This window comes from Neophocaena asiaeorientalis, unplaced genomic scaffold, assembly GCF_003031525.2.
Source record: "Neophocaena asiaeorientalis asiaeorientalis breed wild unplaced genomic scaffold, Neophocaena_asiaeorientalis_V1.1 scaffold476, whole genome shotgun sequence".
NCBI classification, from domain to species: Eukaryota; Metazoa; Chordata; class Mammalia; order Artiodactyla; family Phocoenidae; genus Neophocaena; species Neophocaena asiaeorientalis.
This window is the reverse complement of record NW_020172178.1, coordinates 919,605-946,916: the sequence shown is the minus strand read 5'-3', so window position 1 is coordinate 946,916 and position 27,312 is coordinate 919,605. Positions and strand designations below refer to the sequence as shown.

The following is a 27,312-nucleotide window of genomic DNA, read 5'->3' as shown; positions in this document are numbered from 1 at the left end:
GGAAAAACAATGCTTTCAGAAGCAAAGATGTGTCCACATGAAGATTTACCTGTATCAAATGTGTCGAGCAGATTAACCAAAGTTTCAAAAGCTGCAAGCCGCACACTGCTGCCTTCATCCCTGGAAAGTTCTATTAATTCAGGGAGCACCACACTTTTTGTAAGTTCTGTCCTGCACAATAAGCAATAGAAGAAAATGAATCAAACCAATACGTTTTCATCAAGAACTTACGAAGACCAAGTCACTGAGCTAAGTGTTACAGAAAACAGGAAAACTCGTAAAGATGTGGCTCCTGCTGTCTGGAAGCCTGCAGTCTGGCTGGGAAAGCATGATAGTATGAATACAAGAAACATCGACAGCAATTGAATATTTACTTAGGCAACTTATGGTAGCTGCTCAACATACTCATTAAGTGAATGTATTGTTCTGACAACTAACATGGTTGAACAATAAGACTGAATAAATGTTTATTAGCCACTTGTACTTCTTCTTTATGATGTGTATGTTCATTTTCTTTGCCCATTTGCCATATTATAAAAGTTGAGGGGAAATAAGGCATTATGGGGGACTTACATGTATGATACAAATATTTCCCCTTTTTCATTAGTTCCTCTTAGCAAACTGGATTATAGGTAACTTTTTTCAGGAAGTGGGTGTAGACTGCATAGTGCCTAAACTAATATATCTATAAGAATATCTTTCTCTTCCCTCACATGTAAATTCTGCCCCAGCCAGATGTATATGGAATAGAAGTCTAAGGACCTAAAGATCCTAATATCTGTACAAGTCCAGTTGTATCAGTCTAGATGCTAGGAACTACAACCTAACCCTTTCATGATGTCAAAAGGGGGTAAAATACAGGGTCAGGAATAACAAGATGAACGAAATAAGCAAGCTTGCCCAGAGAGCCATCCAGGAATTCTGGGGTCTGGCTGTGTGATACAAATCTACCCCGTTGCTGGCTATGATTTGGAGTCATCTGATGGTAGCTGTCTGCTTCAGCATAAATACTGATGATGATTCTGAGTTCTATGGTCAGCCAGGACAGCAAAATCAATTCGAGGAACCCTCTCCTTTGTGCCTTCTCCACTGACCTGTTCTAAGGAGACTGGGTCTGAAGAAATACTGGGGACCTACTCATCTCCAGCTCTCTTTTCACAAGACAAGTTGCCTCTAGAGTTCTGGCTTGGCCCTTCCCTACATGCTCCCCCTTCATCCACAGACTTCCAATCTGACAAAAGACAAAAATAAGGGCAGAGGACAAGAACCAACCATCAATCCCATTATATCTGAATTTTACAATCTGCGTCTGACAAAGGCCATCATGGGTCTGCTTTTTGTCACTATATGTTAGTTTGTATTTGACATACTGGATATATCCTTTTGTGTCTGATTTACTTCTCTTAACATACTGATTTTGAGATTCATCCAAGACAGAATATCACATGTATCAGTACTTCATTCCTTTCTATTGCTGAATAGTATTCCATTGTAAGGACATGTCATATTTTATTTTTCCATTCTCCTGTGGATAGACATTTGGATTGTTCCGGTTTTAGGTAAAACAAATAAAGCTGCTATAAACTTGCGTATGTAAAACAATTCTTGTTGTTGACGTATATTTTCACTTCTCTTGGGTAAACACTTTATAGTACAATAGCTGGGTCATATGGAAGATACACGTTTAACTGTTAAGTAAATGCCAATCAGTTTTCCAAAGTGGGTTCCACCATTTTACACTTCCACCAGCAGTGTATTAGAGTTCCAGCTGTTCCAAATCCTCATCAATATCTGCTCCTGACAGGCTTTTCACACTACACATTCTAGTCAGTGCTCAGTAGTAGTAGTATCTCACTGTGGTTTTAATTTGCATTCCATTTATGACTAATGATGCTGAATACATTTTCATGTGCTTTTTCGTCATGTGTTATATCTTCCTTTATGACATATCTGTTCAAACATACTAATCATTTCTTAACTGGATTGTTTGTAAGAGTTCTGTACAGGGTTTCCCTGGTGGCGCAGTGGTTGAGAGTCCACCTGCCGATGCAGGGGACACGGGTTCATGCCCCGGTCCAGGAAGATCCCACATGCCGCGGAGCGGCTGGGCCCGTGAGCATGGCCGCTGAGCCTGTGCATCCGGAGCCTGTGTTCCGCAACGGGAGAGGCCACAACAGTGAGAGGCCCGCGTACCGCAAAAAAAAAAAAGTTCTGTATCATCGAGTCATAAGAGTTCTTTATATATTCTGGATATAAGTTTGATATATGTATTGTGAGTATCAGTAGTTTCCCATTCTGGACTTGACTCGTTTTAAAGAGTAAACAGATTTTTTTAATATAAAGTCTAATTATCACATTTTTCTTTCATAGTTCATGACTTTTATCTAAACAATCCTTGCCTACCCCAAAGCCGCAGAGATTTTCTCCTATACTTTCTTCAAGAAGTTTATAGGGTTTTTTTAGAATTTATTAATTAATTTATTTTTGGCTGTGTTGGGTCTTCGTTGCTGCGCGCAGGCTTTCTCTAGTTGCAGCGAGCGGGGGCTACTCTTCGTTGCAGTGCGCAGGCTTCTCATTGTGGTGGCTTCTCTTTGTTGTGGAGCACGGGCTCTAGGCGTGCAGGCTTCAGTAGTTTGGGCACGCAGGCTCAGTAGTTGTGGCTCGGGGGCTCTAGGACGCAGGCTCAGTAGTTGTGGCGCACGGGCTTAGTTGCTCCACAGCATGTGGCATCTTCCCAGACCAGGGCTCGAACCCGTGTCCCCTGCATTGGCAGGCGGATTCTTAACCACTGCGCCACCAGGGAAGTCCCAAGTTTATAGTTTTATATTTAGGTTTATTATAGATTTCAAGTTAGTCGTTGTGTACGGTGAGAGGTGAGAATCGATGTTCAAATTTTTTCTCTTATGAATATCCAGTTATCCCAGTATCATGTTTTGAAAAGATTTTCCTTTCCTCATTAAATTTCTTTGACACTCTATTGAAAAATCAATCCACCATAATCTGTTTCTGGATTCTCTCTTCTCTTCCACTGATACATGTCTATCCTTTTACCAAGATTACATTCTTTTGATTACTGTAGTTTTATTATGTCTTGAAAACAGGTAATGCACAGTCTTTGTCATTTTTTTTTTTTAGACTGCTTTGGTTCTTCTAGGTCACTTGCATTTTCATATAAATTTTAGAATCATTTTCTACAAAACAGCACAAGTTTGGTCGAGACTGCATTGAATTGCTAGATCAACTTGGGGAGAATTGACATTTTAACAATATTAACAATATTGAGTCTTCCAATTCATGAATATGGTATATATCTGTTTTTAAAAATTTCTCTCCACATTGTTTTATGGTTTTTCAGTGTATAGAGTTTTCAGTGTAGGTCTTGTACATTTTTTGTTAAAATAAATAAGTGGAATTCTAAAATTTCATTTAAAAATTTCATTCAAATCTTTAAATTTAAATTTTCTAACTATCTTTTGCTAGTATACAAAAACACAATTGATTTTTGTATGTTAACCTTGTATCCCGAAACATCCTTAAATCCATTTACTAGTTCTAATAGCTGTTTTGTAAATTACTGAAGATTTTCTATGTAAACAGCGATATCATCTACAAATAGAAAACATTTTACTTCTTCCTTTCAGATCTTTAGACCTTTTAGGTTTTTGTCTTCTTGCCTTATTTCAATGGCTAGAACCTCCAGTAAAGATTGAATAAAAGTGATGAAAACTATCCTTGCCAGCTGTTACCATAGGGGGACAGCATTCAATATCTACCATTAAGTATGATGTTAGCTGTAGGTTTTCCTTTCATATATGCCCTTTATCAGATTAAGGAAGTTTCCTTCATCCCTAGCTTCCTGAGAGTTTTTAATCATGAATGGATGCTGAATTTTGCCACATATTGTAATGGGAGGATTTTCAGGTTTTCTTGTTTAGTATATCACCATAATTAGAAGTCTGATCAACTTTTTCAAAAGTATGTTCTTTCTTTCCGATCTTAGGGCTGCATGTTCTTCCCCTCTAACACTGAAGGATCATTTTGTAGATCACAAGTCTGTTTTTCTTTTCTCTTTAGTCATCCCTATACAAGGAGAAATCTACTCAGCACACTTGTTTTCTTATGATGATTGTGTATGACCTCTTCACAATACTGTTCACTATTAATCTGATAGTCTAAGAATTGTCCTCTTTGATCCTAAACTGGTGCACAATCCATAGTGGCTTTCCAGTGTTTTGCAGCTTTTATTTCATACGGATATGCTAGCTTGAGAAGAATCTCTTCATTTTGCTTCCTGATCATCTTACTATAATAAATAATAGTGCTCACTTCTGGTTAAACTAAAATGGTCAGTAAATCTTCCCTTGCTAGCCACAGCAAACACAAAATTACAAACCCAATTCTGTTCTGTTCTTGGGCCTCTTCCTAGCACATCTCAATCCCAAATGCCTTAGGAACATTAACTCCCAGTGCAGTAGTATCAAACCAGTGCCAATCTCTTAAGTTTTCTCTTCCTAATTCCTTTCACCTATCTCAGGGCCTCATCTAGCCTTGACTATAAGAAAATTCCTCTTGGTAACTATCAGATCTTAACAGTATTCCTAATTTTCAATGCTAAAAGAAAAAAGCCTGTGTACCTCTCTTTAGTTTTATGTATTTTTCAAAGGGAGAATAAAGAATATGAATCAGGTCTTAGTAATTTTCAGCCAGCATAACACAAAAGTCCTATAATTATGTCTTTAATAATATGTAAGAACTCAAAATTAAATAAATATTATATAACCAAGCATTCTAACTTAACAAGCTAGGTAGATTCATTCTAGTTTTACCTTTATAAATTAATCCTTAAGCAATAATCATATATTAATTTTCCGAAGACCCATCCACGGTGTCAAAATTTCAGTGACAAAAAAAAACAGAATACAAAAAGACAACAGCATATTCTCCTAATAGGTTCTGATCTTGGTTAAGAGGCACAGATCTGGACAAGACTGAATTAATTATGGTCCACAATGATCCAGAGTCAGCCTAGCCTTTGAAGACCTAACAGAAGGAAGGAAGTTGGTTCTGAGATCAAGGTTAAGGAACTGATTACTCTGTTGAAGTGTTCATCATCCACACAACACTTCAATCCTACTCAGCAAGGGTGGATGCAGGACAGAGGACACTACTCTACCCTCAACCTGTATGACATGCTAAAGTCTTTCTAAAGCCTTCAATATTGGCCCAGATTTTTTTTTTTAATTAGCAATTTTAATGGCAACAACCTGATTGTCCTTGCTTGTGAAACAAAGAACCAGGAGAAATCACTGCAATTTCTAGTAAAAATGAGAGGTTCCAACGTTTTTTGTACCAATTTAGGATACTTGAAAATAAAAAAACTGTTTCCCAAGATGGTTTTTAGATAAAGTTCCCTTTAAAATCATACTTATACCTTGACATGAGATTAGTTTTTACAGGTGAAGAGAAGAGACTGCCCTATCCCTCTCCTTCCTGAGCGTCACACACTCAGAAGACAAGGAGACCTACAAAGCAGACACTGGAAGCGCAGAGCCGCACAGGAGACAGACTTCCACTGAGTAATTTCATCTGAAATGACCCAGTAATACAGCTGCCAGCTAAAAGATATGGTACAGCTATAGTCTGAGCATGGTATATCATATTCAAAGCACGGACAATTTTCCCTTCCTGGATCTAGGGGTTTGGAGTGATAAGTAAGTAACTAAGGTAAAAAGGAAAGAAATTAACATTAACCCACCATACTAAACATCTTCACTTTTATCTCTTTTAACATAAACACACCAGAAAGTACTTACTATGATCATTTTTAAAGATCATATAAAGTTTAGCCCTTTAAAAGCATGCTTTCGTGGAGTACAGAACAGGATACACATGTCTGACAATCCAGAAATAAAACTGTGACAAAAGGAATTGAAAGTATACTTACCCAATGCCCTGAGCTATATTTTCTAATTGCCGACACATACAAGATCGAACTTCGTACTCTACATCTTGACAGAGTGATTTTACCAAGGGAAGAATTTCTCTTTTAATGCTTGGAGAGAGAGGAAAGAAACATGCAAATGGGTGAGTATTTTAGAATAATTAATATTTTCAAAAAATTATCCTCAAAATCTTAGCTTAATAATAACAAACATACCTTAATAAAGAACTTTATCATTTACAATGTATATTTACATATGTTATTACACTTGGATGTTAACAGCTACTTTTAAATTATGTATATGACTGAGTCTTTTTAAATAATGGTTAATTTGTAATTGGCAGCTAAAACATCTTAGCTACGATAAAAGGCTATAGGCAAGTGGACTGATTCTAGCAACCCTCAACCAAAATATTCGTCAATTTTATATCTTACTCTTGTGTCATAATTACACAACATTCCATTCTTTCCACTTGGTATTTATCATCTGGGCAGAGTGCAGCATATAAATTGTAAACATTCTCTATAAAACCTCAAAGTAAGATAAATTATTCAAGAAAATGAATTCATAGCAATGATGGAAAAAAGCTGATGGAAAAAAGCAGAAATCTATCTCTATGTCAATGTTCACCAATTTTTGAAGTCTGTAAGATAATTTTATTTTATCCTCAAAACTACACAAGGTATGTGACAGAGATGACTAAGATGGCAAATAGAAAAAAAGTTACCCTTATTGATTTTGAAAGGCCATATCAAGAAGAAATGCATCTGAATAAGCAGACTCCCGAGAATTCTATATTCTGTAAATTTAAATCAGCTAAACTGTAAACAGTATGGAATAATACAAATCTAATATAATTATTAATAATATAGTCATCGTGCACTTTAAATCAATTTAATAAAGTAGACAAAAAATTATATACAAATACTCACGCAAGGGCATCAAATTTGTTGGTCAATTTTCCTAAAATTTTACAACTAACTAAACGAGACTGGACTGTTTGGGAAAGTTGTGCCTTGGAAACAAGTGGATTCAAAATCTAAAGAGAAAAGATTTAGAGAACAAATTCACAAAATTTTATATATTCTTGACACTAATGTCAGCTATTTTCTTCAAAGACTATTTTAGTGTTCTAAACGTTTTTATAGAATCTCAATTACATTTTGAGGTGCATGTTTGCTCATCGCCTGGATCTCATTTTATTTGCCTTCTTGGATTATTACGGTAAAGATGATGATAAATTATGCAATCAAAAACAATTAGGCACCGGGCTTCCCTGGTGGCGCAGTGGTTGAGAGTCTGCCTGCCAATGCAAGGGATGCGGGTTCGTGCCCTGGTCCGGGAAGATCCCACATGCCGCAGAGCGGCTAGGCCCGTGAGCCATGGCCGCTGAGCCTGCGCGTCCGGAGCCTGTGCTCCGCAACGGGAGAGGCCACAACAGTGAGAGGCCCACGTACAGCAAAAAAACAAACAAGCAAAAAAACAATTAGGCACCAAAAAAATTGAATTAAAGCTTATGGTGAATTCTCTAATGATCTGTTTGTGCATATAGTTGTGAAATATACATTTTTCAAAAGAAGAAAAGCAAGTTAATTATTAGATACCCTGAAATTTGTTTTTGTTCCATATAGATTAATTTTTACATTTGTCCTGAAGCAAGCAAAACATTATAACTTCAAAAAGATTCTATTAAGGTAATTCTGTCATTTGAATACAACAGCCCAACTCTGATACTGTATTGTGTATGTCCTGGGCACTCGAACTCAACAGCACGACAGACTGTAAAGAATTATGAAGATCAGACCCTGATTCTGGTCCCAGCTATTTAATTTGTCTAAGTAATCTTGCTATTTCTCATCCCAAGGTTTCTCATCTACTTAAAATGGAGATCAGAATACTAGGTGGTACTACGATCCCCCCAAGTTCTAACTATAAATTTAATCAAAGGGTCAACTTTTTTCCTCTCAACAGAGTAGCCAGAATTACTGAATGCATAATGATAAATATAATTTAAAAGTCAAAGATCTGAAATAAAAGGCATACTTAAAAATCACACGTTAAATAATATGCGACATTCTAGAGTAAAAACTGCATGCTACCATGCACCACTAATCAAAAAGTATAAATATGTCAACATTACGTTCAATTTTTTTTTTTTTTTTTTTTGCGGTATGCTGCCCTCTCACTGTTGTGGCCTCTCCCATTGCGGAGCACAGGTTCCGGACGCGCAGGCTCAGCGGCCATGGCTCACGGGCCCAGCTGCTCCTTGGCATGTGGGATCTTCCCAGACCAGGGCACGAACCTGTGTCCCCTGCATCGGCAGGCAGACTCTCAACCACTGCGCCACCAGGGAAGCCCTTATGTTCAATATTTAAATATGTGTAATCATCTAGATGTTTGGCATCATGTATACAAACACCCTTATAACTGGGTAGATCTTCCCATTTTCAAGCAAGTGTTTTGGCACTGAGCTAGGGCCATAATCTGTACGAGGGTAAAGAAGGGGCAACGACACTTAATGAAATCCACAGAGGACATTTTATTGACTGATAACTCTTTTTCAACAGGACATATTTGAAAGGAAATTCATATAGAAATAAGGTTCAAAGGATGAAAAATCATTCCTTTAAAGAATAAATTTCCTAATTTTCCTGTTCTCTCATCTGAATTTGCTAAAACTTTTAGAGAAGGGTCTGTTGAACAATATTGAACATTAAAAAGCAAACAACAAATTGGTAACATTATTTGCAACAAATATAACAAAGGATTGGCAACCCTGACAGATAAATAGCACATAAAAACAGTGATCAAAGGATATGATCAGACAATTCCAAGAGAACAGAGGTGAAATAGAATAATATATGAGAAAATATTCAACAGCATAATAACCAAAAAATGTCCAATGAAAATGTAATTCCATTTCTGGCCCATCAAATTTAACTGGAATGCTATTGCTGATGAAAGCCCAGGGAAACAGGCATTTTCTCATATTACTTAGTCAAGAGCCTTAAGAATATTAATGCCCTCTAACCTAGTAATTCCACTTTTTTGGAAGTTACAGTTAAGGAAATTATCTGAAAAACAGGAAAAGCTCCACAGAGATGTTCATTATTGCCTTATTTTGATAATAAAACACTGAAAACAGGCTTAAATGTTTAATAAGTAAAATATTTGTAGCTACTACTAAATGAGAAATATGAGAAAATAATAAGGAAAATAAAGCTAAGTGAAAAACAACCATATATAAATTCAATATGACCACTAACACAGCAAATAGCACCACATACAGGGGAAAAAATCTGAAATGAAAATACATCAGAATGTTAGAAGTAGCTAAGTACAGAACCATGATTTTTCTTCCTTCTATATTTTGTACTACCCAAATTTTCTGTAATGAATATGTGCTGCTTTCAGAGTAGGAAATAACTTTATTCTTTCTTGAAACACTGTTTCTATCAAAAATGAAAACAACAAAAACCTTAGAGTGACTTAAGTACTAGAATTTACAAAAAAAAAAAAGTATTACCTCATGCCTTAGGGTTTCTTTGGGCAATACTTCTATCACAGACAGAAGAGTTTCCAGCCATGCGTTGCTGACACCTGATTGACAAAGATAAAACATGCCAACTTAACTATCTCACTTACAAATTCAGTTTCAACTTAGCCACTAATATTTACAATAGTATTTAATAGTAAAATGGCAATAATTATTTTTATTACTATTATGAGAAGTTTCTCTATTTTTCTGTCTTAGCCAATATCTGGAAAACATTTGTATCTTTAAAAATAATACTGAGGGGCTATCTTTAACCCAAAGTGTGCATTTTTCTTGTACTACAATACTATAAGCATAAATGTTGTAAAAGAAACAAATCTAAGAAAAAAGTGTAAATCATAAGATGAACTAATGGGTCTTCAGGCTTCAAGGGCACTGAATTGTGCGGTTTTTGTACAAAAGTAGTCATCGCTATTTTTAGTCTCACCACTGATCAACTCTTAGGCAGCATAGTCTCATTCAGTTATGGTCATCGGCCTAACACAGTTCAAATAAGATCACGGTCACGTACAAGAAACAATAAGTACATATACGATTAAGCACGTCAGGCCCCTGACCTGCGTCCCTGTGCTCCAGATGCAGTAGAATGACTTGGAGGAAGGAGTGGGCATATGTATGAATCGACACTGATTCTTCCTGTAGAATGGTCAAAAATGATACCGCAGCTGTTAACTGCATTTCCACTCCTGCAACACGCAGGACCTCCTGTATAATCAGAAAGAGTGTGCTATTATATAGATGAGAAATCAGAAATTAGAATTTTTTAAAAATCCAAGCTCATAGAAACCAAACATAGTCATATTGTACAAAATAAGTATATATGACCTTTAAGGATATGTACTTCCTTTTATTACTTTAAGAAAACTATATTAATCTGCTCCTGATTAACTTATTAGACCACATAACGTTCATATCTATTGGGTTGGCCAAAAAGTTCATTCGGGGCTTTCTGTAACAGCATATATATATATATTCAATATATATAATTTTTTTTTTGGCCACGCCACATGGCATGTGGGATCTTAGTTACCCAACCAGGAATGGAACCGGCACCGCCTGTGTGGAAGCGCAGAGTTTAACAACTGAACCGCCAGGGAAGTCCCTGGACCACATAAAGTTTAAACGTCTCAGGAATTTATGAAATAACACTCCATTGTTTTATTGCATAAAAATTATAAAAAGTACATAAACATTTAGATAATAGAATAGTCATTTTTAATAGATCTCAATTTCTATTTTGCTCTTTGTATTGTACAGTTTTCCATTCCCACCTACAATAATGTCAAAGCTCAATCACGTGTTTTTATTACTTGTATTTCTGCTTCAAAAAATAAATATTATGCGTTCCACTATAAAAAAGGAATGCACTTGAGATTGTGCAAATGTATTTTCCCCTTTAAACAAGTGACAAGAACACAAATTACTACGAAGTAAACTGTATTTTTAAAAAGGAATTTTTTAAAATATAAGAATGTTTTTAAAAATTAATTATATTCATAGCCATCTCCACTCACCTTTTAAAGTCAAAGCCTACATTAGAATAGTTTAACACATCACAGAGTCAAAAAAAAACCCCCATCTTTCATATAAACCTCACCAGAGATATCACCTATACTTCTCCAGAAGACTGTGAGGGTGTGCATAACGCAAAGGCAGCTAAAAGTCTTACTTTATTTAATCAATTGTGGCAACTACTGGAATTTCCCTTGTATGCCTATTTTATAACTAATAGAGTAAAGTTGGTAGAACAAGGTGGAACTTGCAACAATAAAACAAAGTTTCATATCTGTGATCTTAGGAAAATTGGTCTTTCTGTATTATTTCCTAATATATAAAATGTAAGTTATGGCTTCATCTTCTTAGAGATTTGATTGAAATCATTTAAACAGCACTTTTATGGCTTACCAACTTGTGCGAACTGAGCATTTACATAATGACCATTGTACATCCAACTGTCTCCTCTCCACTACCCTTGGATATCCGGTAGGAATCTCATCACCTGAACTGACCTCTCCCCAAAACCGGCTCTTCCTCCCACCTTCTGCTAAACAATCAATGACAACTCTGCCCTCCCAGCTTTCCACCCAGAAACTTCGGGGTCATCCTTAACTCCTCTCAGTCCCTGGCTTACCGTAATCAAATAACCAGTCAATCCTGATCCAAAATCTGACCACCTATCACCTCCACGGCTACCACTCTGATCCAAGCCACCATCATCTCCCGCCTGAATCACTCCAATAACCTGCTAACTAGTCCCTGATTCTATCACTGCCCCTCTACTACTTATTCTCTACAGCAGCCAGAGAGATTCTTTTTAAAAAGTCAGATCACGTCACTTTTCTGCTCAAAACTCTCCAGTGGCTTTCCAACGCACTCAAGGAAATGTCTAAACTTTTTCAATGACTTACAAAGATCTGTTCCCAATTCCCTCTTTTCCCAGATTTCCACATGGTTGCCTCCCTGATCTCTTTCAAGCCTCTATTCTAATGTCACCTTTTCAATGAGCCCTTCCCTGATGACCCTATTTTAAACAGAAAGCCACCCCCTTGCGCCAGCCCTCGCCATGACCCAACGGGTTTATCATCTCCATTGTCCAACATACAACAAGTCCCTCCGTTTATGGTCTACCTCCCACATCTAGAACATAAGCTTCATGACTGCACAATTTTTTGTCTGTTTTGTTCACCACCGAATCCCCAACTCCTACAGCACATGGCAGGCGTTCAGTAAGTAATTGCTGGATGACTGAATATCTCTTACCCTTTCACCTAAACTTTCTGCTCTTGACGCTCTCTCCCTTCACACACTTTTTCCACATCTCCTAAAAGGTGGCTTCAAGAGATTTTGAAGTGAGTCCTAAAGATTAGGGATTGGTAGAATTAGACACAAGGCAAAGCAAAAATGGATCACATAGAAATGCATTCTCAATTCTCTTTCTTGGCAGGTCAATGAGGAGATATTCCTGCCATCTTCCACCCCAGTGTCTCTGCAACCGTGATTTAGACCATGTACCCAGAGTCCTTGATTCAGCGCGGTGGGACCACTGCCAGTCATCATGACATATATCATTCTACAGCAGAAGGAACAGACCCAGAGCTGTCAAGTATTTTGCTGAAGGCCAGCAAGCCTGTAATTGGCAACTCTAAGACTTAACCCTTTGTCAGCCTGATGCCGAAGCCAGGCAACAAATTCTTCTTCACAGACCCTGCACCTCCATTCACCATTTATTAAGGCGTGGCTTCCAACAACCTTAAGATCTGGCAGTGGCTTTATTGTGGCAGATGTTTACGTGGTGGGGTTAATTCCCAGAAAACTGATCCCATATTAGGGTGGCTGATTTTTGTGCTGTGCTTTGTTTAAAACTTTTGTATCATACACACAAATGTCATTTTACAAGTTTTTTCAATCACCAGTCAATTATGTATCTTAAGAGTTCCTAGCTGAAAAGAAAAGGAGAAGGAACGATAAGGCATAAAGCAGAGCAGCAACTGGTCTCTGAAATCAACCCTCCCACATCCCCCGGTTTTACTGTTTCCAAAACAAACATTTGTTCCACACTAACAATTCTGGATTTGGAAAACACTTTTAGAAGATTTGACGTGGCCAGGATACATCACTTACAGGTTTCAGAAGGCATAGCTTTTCTTTAGAAACAGAGAGTGCTTTGCAAAGAAATATTTAAATAAATTGTGAGGGCCACAATGTGCATTCCAGTTCACATGAGTCTGTTGTTTTAAGTTCCAAGAGATGTAATTCTGCCCCTCTTAAAGTCATTAAAGTCCTGGGTTTTGTACGTATGCAAACTTTATGCAAAGGAAGAACATGAGAAGCTCTCCAACTTCATATCTTCTTACTGTATTACTTAGTCTTGACTGCCGCAGCAACATTTGCCCCAACTATTTTGCACTTAATTTTCGAAAAATCCTCAAGTCTTATCAGGATTTGGGTTTTTCTCTTGTTGTGCTGACTTCAACATCTGGGACTGTCCACTGTTAAGAAACCAGCACAGACTAAGAGATTTCATCACTGCTAAAATTCAACTGATTTCTAAACATAGTTTTCTGAAACAGGATACAATAAGAATTCGATACTTACCAGTTAGTGTTCTCCTCCATGGAGTCACACCCTCTGGACAAACATAGTGAGATCCATACTCTCTGGGTAAATAAGTGTGCGTCCTCATGGACCTTGGAAGACACTGAAAAGTAAATTCCTCTATTGCTTAAGTGCATGCCTTAACGCCAGTTACCATTCCTCTTACGTACTATCGTATGGCTGGCATTCCAACTCGAATTCCTCAAAAATGAAATAAGACATTTTATAAATGAGTTAATGATACATTTCCGAATTTAAAAACCATTCCCACTCAAGGAAGGAAAATGTACGAGATGCTACGGTGTTTAAATTCATTCTTAAGTTAGCATGAATGGTGCAAGAAAGCATTTTGTAAAACAATGTAATGTCCTTGCAGAGAGGGAAACAGCTGTCGCCAAGAAACCCGCATTATAATGCATCAAGAAGATCTTTCTCTTTACAAAACACAACATAGAGAAGCCTAAGTAAATCACTGGCTTACTCCGAAAGAGCAAAGATTTTGGGTTCATGCATTTGGAAACTAAACTTATTAAATAAAACTGGTAAACATATCTACGATAAATAGTGCTGGTTAAAGGTAAAGGAATCCTAAAATTACAAAGTACCTTTGTATATTTTTAGAGATAACATCACTGGTTATTTTGAAATTAAATAATATGGATTTATATATTAAAATACTAAAAACCTAGGACATATAAAATATCTGGGGTTTTGAGGGTCATAAGTGTGGGAATTTTTAGTACCTAACACTAATAGTGAACAACTCTTTTCACTATAAAATTACACTATTTATAAAAGACTTTACAACTGAATTAAATATGAATAATTGGAACATGCCAACCCTAAAGTGCCTTTAACAATTAACTGTGGTATCTCGGCATCTCGCTCTCTTCCCTATCACTGACTGCCACGTTCCACACTTAAGTAAAGGGTGGAGAGAACTAGTTGAGAGCGCTGAAGATCAAAATCAGAGAGGGAAAATAAAGTGGAGGCAGTAGACAGGGATTAAAAGGGTGTGTTTTACCCTTCTTTTAATGTGTGTTTCAGTGATTAGCAAGGTTCATGAGGAGGTACACATAAAATATCCCAAAGATCTCTTTCCAAACAGGAAATATCAATACCAATAGTAACCATCATGTGACTACTGCAAACATGCAATGAAGTATCCAGCCATGCAAAGTCACAAGGACACCAGAAGAAATCAATGTATTTCAATACCATGGTTTTGAAACTGAACTTTGAGCTGGACGACCCAGCCAAGTCATTTTTACACATAATAAATTAGAATCATGGGTAATTTAGGCTTGAAATGTGAATAAAGTCATTTAAAACTTGCAAAGAAAGGATGTGCTTATCAAAGAAATAACTACTTAATGGACACAAGAGTTATAAATAACCATTTCAAATGATCCACTGTAGTCATATTTAATTAAACATCTTTTGAAAAAAATTAGAAACTGTTTTCGGGGGCGGGAGAGGCAGCACTGGAAAGAATGGCAAGTCTCTGTAAGCCAGTAACGCTTCCTTTCCTCTCTAGTCAGTCACAGTACTTTTCCCTTCTATCCTCATCTCCCTCTAATGTAGCCCAATTAAAATCTAATCCTGAAAATATAATTTTAATTTCATTCTCAACTATTTATTAAGTACCAACATCTCCTCAAGTATTCGGGGAAACTGGAGAAAAGTCAAAGACGTGGTTCCCTACCTTTGAGGGACTGCTATTGATTGTATACATTCAAATATTGAACAAATAACCATTTAGTTACATTCAAGGCACTGTGCTAGGAGCTGGAGACTTAGCAATGAGCATGGCTAACAATGTACCTGTTCATCCTGTAATTAAAAGTGTGGTGGGCTTCCCTGGTGGCGCAGTGGTTGAGAGTCCGCCTGCTGATGCAGGGGACGCGGGTTCGTGCCCCGGTCCGGGAAGATCCCACATGCCAAGGAGCGGCTGGGCCCGTGAGCCATGGCCGCTGAGCCTGCGCGTCCGGAGCCTGTGCTCCACAACGGGAGAGGCCACAACAGTGAGAGGCCCGCGTACGGCAAAAAAACAAAACAAAACAAAACAGTGTGGTAAAATCTAAGGATAAGAAGTACAAGGTGCCATAGAGCATCTGCTGGGTGAACTCCTCTGAGGAAAGGGGACCACTAAGAAGTGACAACTGACCTTGTGAAGAGAAAGAGATAACTAAACAAAAGCTAGGATAAAGGAAGGCAGGAAAGCAAGCGGAGTAGGAAGGCAAGCATTCCCGGCACTGAGGAGTGAGGAGGAGGTTGGTAGATTCCAGGAGCTGAGAGAAGGTCAGTGTGCCTGGAGCACAGAGCGAAGGGGGTGGGGCAGAGGCTAGTGAAGCAGACAGAGCCCAAATCACATAGGGCCTTAGATGCATTAAGCAACAGAATATTCAAATTGTAGTTTTAAATGCTTTGAAATAGCATGCTGATTATACAGTTGAAAAGAATTAGAAAGCAGGGAGGATGGAAAGGGAGGGAGGTAGTGGTTGAGGATCACTTGAACCCTCATAATAGCTTGGACTAGGGTGGAGGTAGTATTGCTATTTAAAACATAAAATAAACAGGATTGTATAAACAAGTAGTAAAAGACAGGTAGTATCAAGGATGACTCACTCCCCACATCCCTGCTTGAAAGCCAGGTGGATAAGAAGGTTACCCATTAGGATAGGGGACTCTGGAGGGAGCCCAGATGTCGAGAGGAAATAGCAGGAGCTGGGTTCTGGACTCCCTAACTTTGAAGTGACGTTGAGGCATCCGAGGAGAGAGTACAAACAGGGAATTGTATATACAGTTCTGATACTCTGAAAAGATCTGTTATAAATAAGAATTAATATAGAATAGATAAAATTTATATAGATGATATTTAAGCCAAGGGTGTGTGGATAAGATTGCCTACAGAGCAAATATAGACCAGAAGTGGAGATCTGCTACTGCAAAACAATTTCATCCCAATAAAAAAAAAAAAGGGTGTTGAAGAATTCAAAGTTTAAAAAAGATCCATCACGAGTGTTTTGGCATAATATTTAATTTTAGGTTCTGGACTATTCCTAACACATCATTAGAAAATAATCAATCGATCTGTGTAGGGGTAGAGGTGATGACAGGGTATATGCAGGTATATAAAAAAAAATTATTTGGCATTAATATTGTTCTGAGATTAAATTAAGAAGGAAAAAAAAAAGGAAAGGGAACTTCCTCTTTCAGTAACAGCAGAGTAGGTAATTCTAATCAGCTCTTCTGATGAGGATAATTTAAAAAGCCAGACAAAATATAAAAATCATCTGTACAAAGGCATATGGAAACTAACAAGGTAGTGGAAAAATTTCACATCCAAGATCTAAGAGACAACGGAAACCCAGAAAGGTTAAGCATGTAATTTGGGGCCTGGTTTTCCCCTGGAAGCATTTGCTGATTCTAGAAAACGCTCCTGAGAGGCTGAAAACTTAAGCAGCCTTTCTGACAGCCTTACAGAGGCACTGGTAAGCCCCCCGGGATAGGACAAGGATAATCCTAAAGTAGCCCAGAGATTGGTTCAAGATGGCAGAGTAGAAGGACATGCGCTCACTCCCTCTTGCGAGAGCACTGGAATGACAACTAATTGCTGAACAATCATCGACAGGAAGACACTGGAGATCACCAAAAAGATACCCACATCCACAGACAAAGGAGAAGCCGCAACGAGACGGTAGGAGGGGCGCAATCACGATAAAACCAAATCCCATACCTGCTGGGTGGGCGACTCACAGCCTGGAGAACACTTAGACCACAGAGGTCCACCCACCGGAGTGAAGGTGCTGAGCCGCACGTCAGGCTTCCCAGCCTGGGGGTCCGGCAACGGGAGGAGGAATTCCTAGAGAATCAGACTTTGAAGGCTAGTGGGATTTTATTGCAGGACTTCGATAGAACTGGGGGAAACAGAGACTCCACCCGTGGAGGGCACACACAAAGTAGTGGGCACGTCGGGACCCAGGGGAAGGAGCAGTGACCCCATAGGAGACTGAACCAGACCTACCTGCTACTGTTGGAGGGTCCCCTGCAGAGGCAGGGGGTGGCTCTGGCTCACCGTGAGAACAAGGACACTGGCAGCAGAAGTTCTGGGAAGTACTGCTTGGCATGAGCCCTCCCAGAGTCCGCCATTAGCCCCACCAATGAGCCCAGGTAGGCTCCAGGGTTGGGTCGCCTCAGGCCAAACAACCAACAGGGAGGGAACCCAGCCCCACCCAACAGCAGACAAGAAGATTAAAGGCTTACTGAGCCCTGCCCACCAGAGCAACACCCAGCTTTACCCACCACCAGTCCCTCCCATCAGGAAACTTGCACAGTCCCTCCCATCAGGAAACTTGCCTCATAGATAGCCTCATCCACCAGAGGGCAGAGAGCAGAAGCAAGAACTACAATCCTGCAGCCTGTGACACAAAAGCCACATTCACAGAAAGACAGAGAAGATGAAAAGGCAGAGGGCTATGTACCAGACGAAGGAACAAGACAAAAGCCCAGAAAAACAACTAAATGAAGTGGAGTTAGGCAACTTCCAGAAAAAGAATTCAGAATAATGATAGTGAAGATGATCCACGACCTTGGAAAAAGAATGGAGGCAAGATTGAGAAGATGCAAGAAATGTTTAACAAAGACCTAGAAGAATTAAAGAACAAACACCTCAAAGAATTAAAGAACAAACAAACAGAGATGAACAATACAATAACTGAAATGAAAAATACACTAGAAGGAATCAGTAGCAGAATAACTGAGGCAGAAGAATGGATAAGTGACTTGGAAGACAGAATGGTGGAATTCACTGCCACAGAACAGAATAATGAAAAAAGAATGAAAAGAAATGAAGACAACCTAAGAGACCTCTGGGACAACATTAAACACAACAACATTCGCATTATAGGGGTCCCAGAAGGAGAAGAGAGAGAGAAAGGACCTGAGAAAATATTTGAAGAGATTATAGTCGAAAACTTCCCTAACATGGGAAAAGAAATAGCCACCCGAGTCCAGGAATCGCAGAGAGCCCCAGGCACGATAAACCCAAGGAGAAACATGCCAAGACACCTAGTAATCAAACTAACAAAAATTAAAGACAAAGAAGAGTTATTGAATGCAACAAGGGAAAAATGACAAATAACATACAAGGGAACTCTCATAACATTAACAGCTGATTTCTCGGCAGGAACTCTACAAGCCAGAAGGGAGTGGCACCATATATTTAAAGTGATGAAAGGAAAGACCTAAGATCCATCACGAGTGTTTTGGCATAATATTTAATTTTAGGTTCTGGACTATTCCTAACACATCATTAGAAAATAATCAATCGATCTGTGTAGGGGTAGAGGTGATGACAGGGTATATGCAGGTATATAAAAAAAAATTATTTGGCATTAATATTGTTCTGAGATTAAATTAAGAAGGAAAAAAAAAAGGAAAGGGAACTTCCTCTTTCAGTAACAGCAGAGTAGGTAATTCTAATCAGCTCTTCTGATGAGGATAATTTAAAAAGCCAGACAAAATATAAAAATCATCTGTACAAAGGCATATGGAAACTAACAAGGTAGTGGAAAAATTTCACATCCAAGATCTAAGAGACAACGGAAACCCAGAAAGGTTAAGCATGTAATTTGGGGCCTGGTTTTCCCCTGGAAGCATTTGCTGATTCTAGAAAACGCTCCTGAGAGGCTGAAAACTTAAGCAGCCTTTCTGACAGCCTTACAGAGGCACTGGTAAGCCCCCCGGGATAGGACAAGGATAATCCTAAAGTAGCCCAGAGATTGGTTCAAGATGGCAGAGTAGAAGGACATGCGCTCACTCCCTCTTGCGAGAGCACTGGAATGACAACTAATTGCTGAACAATCATCGACAGGAAGACACTGGAGATCACCAAAAAGATACCCACATCCACAGACAAAGGAGAAGCCGCAACGAGACGGTAGGAGGGGCGCAATCACGATAAAACCAAATCCCATACCTGCTGGGTGGGCGACTCACAGCTGACCTACAACCAAGGTTACTCTACCCGGCAAGTATCTCATTCAGATTCAATGGAGAAATCAAAAGCTTTACAGGCAGGCAAAAGCTAAGGGAATTCAGCACCACCAAAGCAGCTCTATAACAAATGCTAAAGGAACTTCTCTAAGTGGGAAACACAAGGGAAGAAAAGGACCTACAAAATCAAACCCGTAACAATTAAGAAAATGGTAAGTAACATACATATCAATAGTTACCCTAAACGTGAATGGATTAAATGCTCCAACCAAAAGTCACAGTCTCGCTGAATGGATACAAAAACAGATCCACATATATGCTGTCTACAATAGACCCACTTCAGACCTAGGAACACATACTGACTGAAAGCGAGGGGATGGAAAAGATATTCCTTGCAAATGTAAATCAAAAGAAAGCTGGAGTAGCAATACTCATATCAGATAAAATAGACTTTAAAATAAAGAATGCTACAAGAGACAAGGAAGGACACTACATAATGATCAAGGGATCAGTCCAAGAAGAAGATATAACAATTATAAACATATATGCACCCAACACAGGAGCACCTCAATACATAAGGCAACTACTAACAGCTATAAAACAGGAAATCGACAGTAACACAGTAATAGTGGGGGACTTTAACACCTCACTTACACCAATGGACAGATCATCCAGACAGAAAATTAATAAGGAAACACAAGCTTTAAATGGCACGATAGACCAGATAGATTTAATTGATATTTATAGGACATTCCATTCAAAAACAGCAGATTACACTTCCTTCTCAAGGGCACATGGAACATTCTCCAAAACTGATCACATCTGGGGTCACAAATCAAGCCACAGTAAATTTAAGAAAATTGAAATCATATCAAGCAACTTTTGTGACCACAAGGCTATGAGATTAGAAGTCAATTACAGGGAAAATAAATGTAAAAAACATAAACACATGAAGGCTAAACAATATGAACTAAATAACCAAGAGATCACTGAAGAAATCAAAGAGGAAATCAAAAAATACCTAGAGACAAATTACAACGAAAACACGACAATCCAAAACCTATGGGATACGGCAAAGGCAGTTGTAAGAGGGAAGCTTATAGCAATACAAGCCTACCTCAAGAAACAACAAACATCTCAAATAAACAATCTAACCTTACACCTAAAGAAACTAGACAAAGTGATATACCATGTTCTTGGACTGGAAAAATAAATATTGTGAAAATGACTATACTACCCAAAGCAATCTACAGATTCAATGCAATCCTCATCAAATTACCAATGGCATTTTTCACAGAACTAGAACAAAAAATCTTAAAATTTGTATGGAGACACAAAAGACCCCAAATAGCCAAAGCAGTATTGAGGGAAACAAAAGAGCTAGGGGAATCACACTCCCTGACTTCAGACTATACTACAAAGCTACAGTAATCAAGACAATATGGTACTGGCACAAAAACAGAAATATAGATCAATGGAACAGGATAGAAAGCCCAGAGATAAACTCACGCACCTATGGTCAACTAATCTATGACAAAGGAGGCAAGGATATACAACAGAGAATGACAGTCTCTTCAATAAGTGGTGTTGGGAAAACTGGACAGCTACGTGTAAAAGAATGAAATTAGAACACTCCGTAACACCATACACAAAATAAACTCAAAATGGATTAGAGACCTAAATGTAAGACTAGACACTAAAAACCCTTAGAGGAAACACAGGAAGAACACTCTTTGACATAAATCACAGCAAGAACTTTTTTGATCTACCTCCTAGAGTCATGGAAATAAAAACAAAGATAAACAAATGGGACCCAATGAAACTTAAAAGCTTTTGCAAAGCAAAGGAAACTATAAACAAGACGAAAAGACAACCCTCAGAATGGGGGAAAACATTTGCAAATGAATCAACGGACAAAGGATTAATATCCAAAATATAAAAACAGCTCATGTAACTCAATATTAAAAAAACAAACAACCCAATCCAAAAATGGGCAGAAGACCTAAATAGACATTTCTCCAAAGAAGACATACAGATGGCCAAGAAGCACATGAAAAGATGCTCAACATCACTAATTATTAGACAAATGCAAATCAAAACTACAATGAGGTATCACCTCACACCAGTTAGAATGGTTATCATCATAAAATCTACAAACAACAAATGCTGGAGAGGGTGTGGAGAAAAGGGAACTCTCTTGCACTGTTGGTGGGAATGTAAACTGATACAGCCACTATGGACAACAGTATGAAGGTTCCTTAGAAAACTAAAAATAGAATTACCATATGACCCAGCAATCCCACTACCAGGCATATACCCAGAGAAAACCATAATTCAGAAAGTCACTTGCACCCCCAATGTTCACTGAAGCACTATTTACAATAGCCAGGTCATGGAAGCACCCTAAATGCCCATCGACGAATGGATAAAGATGTGGTACATACATACAATGGAATATTACTCAGCCATAAAAAGGAACAAGACTGGGTCATTTGTAGAGACGTGGATGGATCTAGAGACTGTCATACAGAGTGAAGTAAGTCAGAAAGAGAAAAACAAATACCGTATATTAACGCATATATGTGGAACCTAGCAAAATGGCACAGATGAACCAGCTTGCAGGGCAGAAACAGAGACACAGATGTAGAGAACAAACATATGGACACCAAGGGGGGAATGTGGCATGGAGAGGGGGTGGTGATGTGATGAATTGGGAGATGGGGATTGACATATATACACTAATATGTATAAAATGGGTAACTAATAAGAACCTGCTGTATAAAAAAATAAAATTTTAAAAATTTTAAAATAAATAAAGTAGCCCAGCCTTTGCAGAGAGAATAACCCAGTTTCAAGTCATCTGACGCATGAAACTGGATTAAGTGAGACTTTATTGCTAGTGCAGTTAAGTGGCTGTCAGAAGAAAACATCTTCCTTTCTAGAGGAAGATATTACCCTAGGTCTCAAACACTTCTATGAATAATTTGTCAAAGACAAGATCAAGCACACAATCAATAATATCCAGGCACACAAAAAGATAATATGAATGAGAACCAGAAGATGCAACAGGAAATAGAAAAGTACCAAAAGGAGCCCCAGGTATTGGTGCTCTCTGATACATCCCTGGTTCAAAAGAATAAAAGATACTATTGAGAATTTTGACAGAAAAATCAAAGATACTTTTTAAAAAGGATATGGCAGATTTTTTCAAGAGCTAAACAGAAATTCCAGACCAGAAAAATACAATAATCAAAAGCAACATAGACACAGATGAATTAGTGAACTGAAACATGGGCCAAGATAACACTCAGAATGAATCACAAAAAGAAAAGGATGGAAAAGAAGATAAAGGACATAGAAGATACTATGAAAAGGTCAAATATATGTGAAATTGGAGTCCTCAAAGGAGAGAAAAGATTAAGCAGAGCATTATTTTAAAAGATAATGTCCGAGAATTTTCCAAAACTGACAAATTAAGCCACAGATTCAAGAAGCCACACACGTGCTAGAAAGAAACCTCCATATAGATAGGCCAAAATCCTGTTCATAAAACATCTATTTACAAATAGCCCAATCAAAAAATGAGTGGAAGATCTAAATAGACATTTCTCCAAAGAAGACATACAGATGGCCAAGAGGCACAAGAAGAGATGCTCAACATCACTAATTATTAGAGACATGCAAATCAAAACTACAATGAGGTATCACCTCACTCCAGTCAGAATGGCCATCATCAAAAAATCTGTAAACAATAAATGCTGGAGAGGGTGTGGAGAAAAGGGAATCCTCCTACACCATTGGTGGGAAGGTAAATCAGTACAGCCACTATGGAGAACAGTATGGAGATTCCTTAAAAAACTAAAAATAGAACTACCACATGATCCAGCAAGCCCACTCCTGGGCATATATCTGGAGAAAACCATAATTTGAAAGGATACATGCACCCCAATGTTCATTGCAGCACTATTTACAATAGCCAGGTCATGGAAGCAACCTAAATGCCCATCGACAGAGGAATGGATAAAGATGTGGTACACACATACAATGGAATATTACTCAGCCGTAAAAAGAACAAAATAATGCCATTTGCAGTGACACGCATGGACCTAGAGATTGTCACACTGAGTGAAGTCAGTCAGACAGAGAAAGGCAAATATCATATGATATTGCTTATATGTGGAATCTAGAAAAATGATACAAATGAACCCATTTACAAAACAGAAATTGAGTCACAGATGTAGAAAACAAATTTATGGTTACCAACCATAAATTGGTATATTTAGGAAATATAAATATATTTATATAAATATAAATATATTTAAAGATATTTAGGAAAGGGATAAATTGGGATTGAAATATACACACTACTATATATAAAATAGGTAAGTAATAAGAACCTACAGTATAGCACATGGAACTCTATTCAATACTCTGTAATGACCTATATGCGAATAAAATCTAAAAAAGAGTGGATATATGTATATGTATAACTGACTCACTTTGCTGTATGGCAGAAACTAACACAACACTGTAAATCAACTGCATTACAATAAAAAATTAATTTAAAGAACTGAATGTGAAATACATTTTCAGGCCAAAAAAGAGAAACAGAATTTGTCACTAGCAGATTTGTACTAAAGGAAATACTAAGGGGTATTTTTCTTCAGGCAGAAGAAAAATGATTCCAAATGGAAACACTGTAGGCAACAAAAAATGATAAATATGTGGGTAAATCTAAATAAGTATTGATTATATAAAACAGTAATAACTGTGAGTCTTGAAATACATAAATAATTGAAATATCTGACAACAATAACACATAAATAAGAGCTCATATTATCAGAAAGAAGGTAAAAATACCAATGAACATTGAACTTCAGTAATGTGTCTTCGTTATAATCCCTGAGGTCACTAACAAAGGAAAAGTAAAAGAGAGTTCCAAGCTAACGGGACGGGGCGGAAAGTAAAGTAATAAAACCACTTCATTAATTCAAAAAAAGGAAATAATTGACAAAAAAAGAACACCAAACAGAAAAAACAAATAAATAGTAAGATAATATATGCAATTAAAAGTAAATGGATGAAATGTTCTAATTAAAACAGAATCAGATTGGATAAAAAATAAAACCCAAACATGTTGTTTACAAAATTAATCTAAAACATTAGGATAAACCACAGAGTGGAAGAAGATATTTCAATACATAACCAACAAAGGACTTGGATTCAGAATACATAAACATTAGTTTGTGGTATATTATATGGATATACCACAATTTGTTTATCCATTCACCTGTTGATGGCCATGTGGATTATTTTTCGTTTTGGCTATTACAAATAGAGTTGCAATGATATTACTGCAATAATTACAGTTGTAATTACTATTACAATTATATACAAGTATTTATATAAACACTTGCTTTAATTTCTCTTAATCCTTAGAAGTGAACTGGTTGAGTGATTCAATAGGTGTATGTTTAAACTTCTGAGAAACTGCCAAACTGTTTCCCTAAGTGGTTGTACAATTTTATTGATACACTTCCACCAACAGTGTATAAGAGTTTGAGTTGCTCCACATTCTTGCCTATGCTTAGTATTATCAGGGGTTTTTTTAGTACATATACCCTAACAGGTGTATAAATTTATTTGCATTTATCTAATGACTAATGATACTGAACATCTTTCGTTTATTGGCTATCCACAAATCTTTGGTGAAGTATCAGTTTAAATGTCTTGCCTTTTTTTAAATTGGGTTGTTTTATTACTGAGTCTTGAGAGTTCTTTGTGTATTCTGAACACATATGCTTCATCACGTATGTGATTTATATTTTCTCCCATTCCATGACTTATTTTTCATTCTCTTAACTGCCTTCTGAAGAGCAAAAGCTTTACACTTTCATGAAATCAAATTTATCAAATTTTTCTTCTATGGATCATACTTTTAGTGTCATATATATAAAGAAATCTTTGTGTAACCCAAGGTCACAAAGATTTAGTCTTATGTTTTCTTCTAGAAGTTTTTACGATTTTAGTTTTTAACACTCAGGTTTATGATCTATTTGGGGTTAACTTCTGTATGTGGTACAAAGTATGGACTTTTTTCTCAACTGACCCAGCACTATTTGTTGAAAGGACTATCGTCTCTGCAATGAATTGCCTTTGTACCTGTGTTAAAATCAACTGGGAACATATCTATGGGCTTTTAAAAAATCTCTCCGTATCTCCCACTGATTTGTCTTTATACCAGTATTCATAGTCTTAATTGCTATGCTGTATATTAGGTCTCAAAATCAGGTAATAAAAGTCTTCCAACTTTCTCTTTCTCAAAATTGTTTTGGCTATTCTAAGTCCTTTGCATTTTCATATGAATTTTAGAATTCACTTACTTTCTACAACAGAAAAAAACCCTAACCTGCTGGAATTATTATTTTGCATTAAATATATAGATTTATCTGAGAAGAACTGACATAATATTGAATCTTCTGATCCATGAACGTGGTGTATCTCCGTTCACTTCGTTCTTTTATTATTTCTCTCAGCAATGTTCTATAGTTTTCAGTATACAGGTCTTAACACATTTATCAGATTTATCCCTAAGTATTACATACTTTAATTGTTTAAGAAGAACTTCAATTTCCAATTGCTTATTGCTAGTGTGTAGAAATACAATTTATTCGTACATTTATCTGGTATCCTGCAACCTTTCCATACTCAGCAGTTCTAAATATTTTTCTTTTGTAGATTGCTACATAGATGACAATGTCATCTGACAGAAAAAGGCAGCCTTATTTCTTTCTCTGAAATGTGGATACCTTTCACTTCTTTCTGTTGCCTTTCTGCACTGGTTACAATACCTAGCACAGTGTTGAACAAATGCAGTAAGAAGTGTACACTCTTGGCTTGTTCCTGATACTAGGGGAAAACATTCAGTCTTTCACCTTTAAGTACGATGTTACCTGCAAGTTTTTCACAGAGGAGGTTCCTATCTACTCCTAGTATGATAAAGTTTGGGGTTTTTTCTCCAGGAATGATGTTGGGTTTTGTCACATGCTTTTCCTAAATCTACTGAGATGATCAGATGGTGGCATTCTGTTTTTTGTTTTGTTTTAGTTTGTTGATATGATGACTTATACTGATTAGATTTTGAATTTTAAACCAACCCTAAGTTACTGTGATAAACCCTGATTGGTCATGATGTATTAGCCCTTTTATATTGCTGAATTTGATCTGCTGTTTTTCAAAAGATGTTTGCATCTAAGTTCATAAGGGATAGGCATCTATAGTTTTTTTGTAATGTCTATGTCTTATTTGGGTATCAGGATAATGCTAGCCTCCTAGAATCGCTTGTGAAGTTCTTACTTTATCCTCTATTTTCTGGAAGAATCTGTGTAGAACTGTTATTATTTCATTTACATTTACCTTAATTTTTACCACTTCTGGAGCTCTGCATTTCTTCACGTAAATCCAATTTCCATTTGGTATTATATTACGTCTGCCTTAAAGAACCTCCCTCACCATTTCTTATAGTGTAAGTCTAGTACAATGAATTCTTTCGATTTATTTGTCTAAAACCAAAATAGTTTTTTGCCTCCATCCTTGAAAGGTATTTTCACTGGGTACAGATTTCTTGTTGACCTTTTTTGCTGTTGTTGTTGCTTTTGCTTGCAGTACTTTTAATACACATTCCACTGCTCCCTGGCCTGCATATTTTCCAACCATAAGGCT

General features: G+C 37.4%; 1 protein-coding gene across 1 annotated transcript in view; it reads right to left on the bottom strand.

The window, feature by feature from the left end:
* The window catches only part of PPP4R4 (protein phosphatase 4 regulatory subunit 4), a 118,006-nt gene that overhangs the window by 42,263 nt on the left and 48,431 nt on the right, over positions 1 to 27,312 (bottom strand). Inside the window, exons 4-8 of the mRNA XM_024759485.1 lie at positions 10,056 to 10,203; positions 9,469 to 9,542; positions 6,875 to 6,981; positions 5,945 to 6,052; positions 50 to 171 (exon numbers count right to left, since the gene is read on the bottom strand). Of these exons, the coding sequence (XP_024615253.1) occupies positions 50 to 171; positions 5,945 to 6,052; positions 6,875 to 6,981; positions 9,469 to 9,542; positions 10,056 to 10,203 (559 nt within the window). The remainder of the gene's footprint in view (positions 1 to 49; positions 172 to 5,944; positions 6,053 to 6,874; positions 6,982 to 9,468; positions 9,543 to 10,055; positions 10,204 to 27,312) is intronic.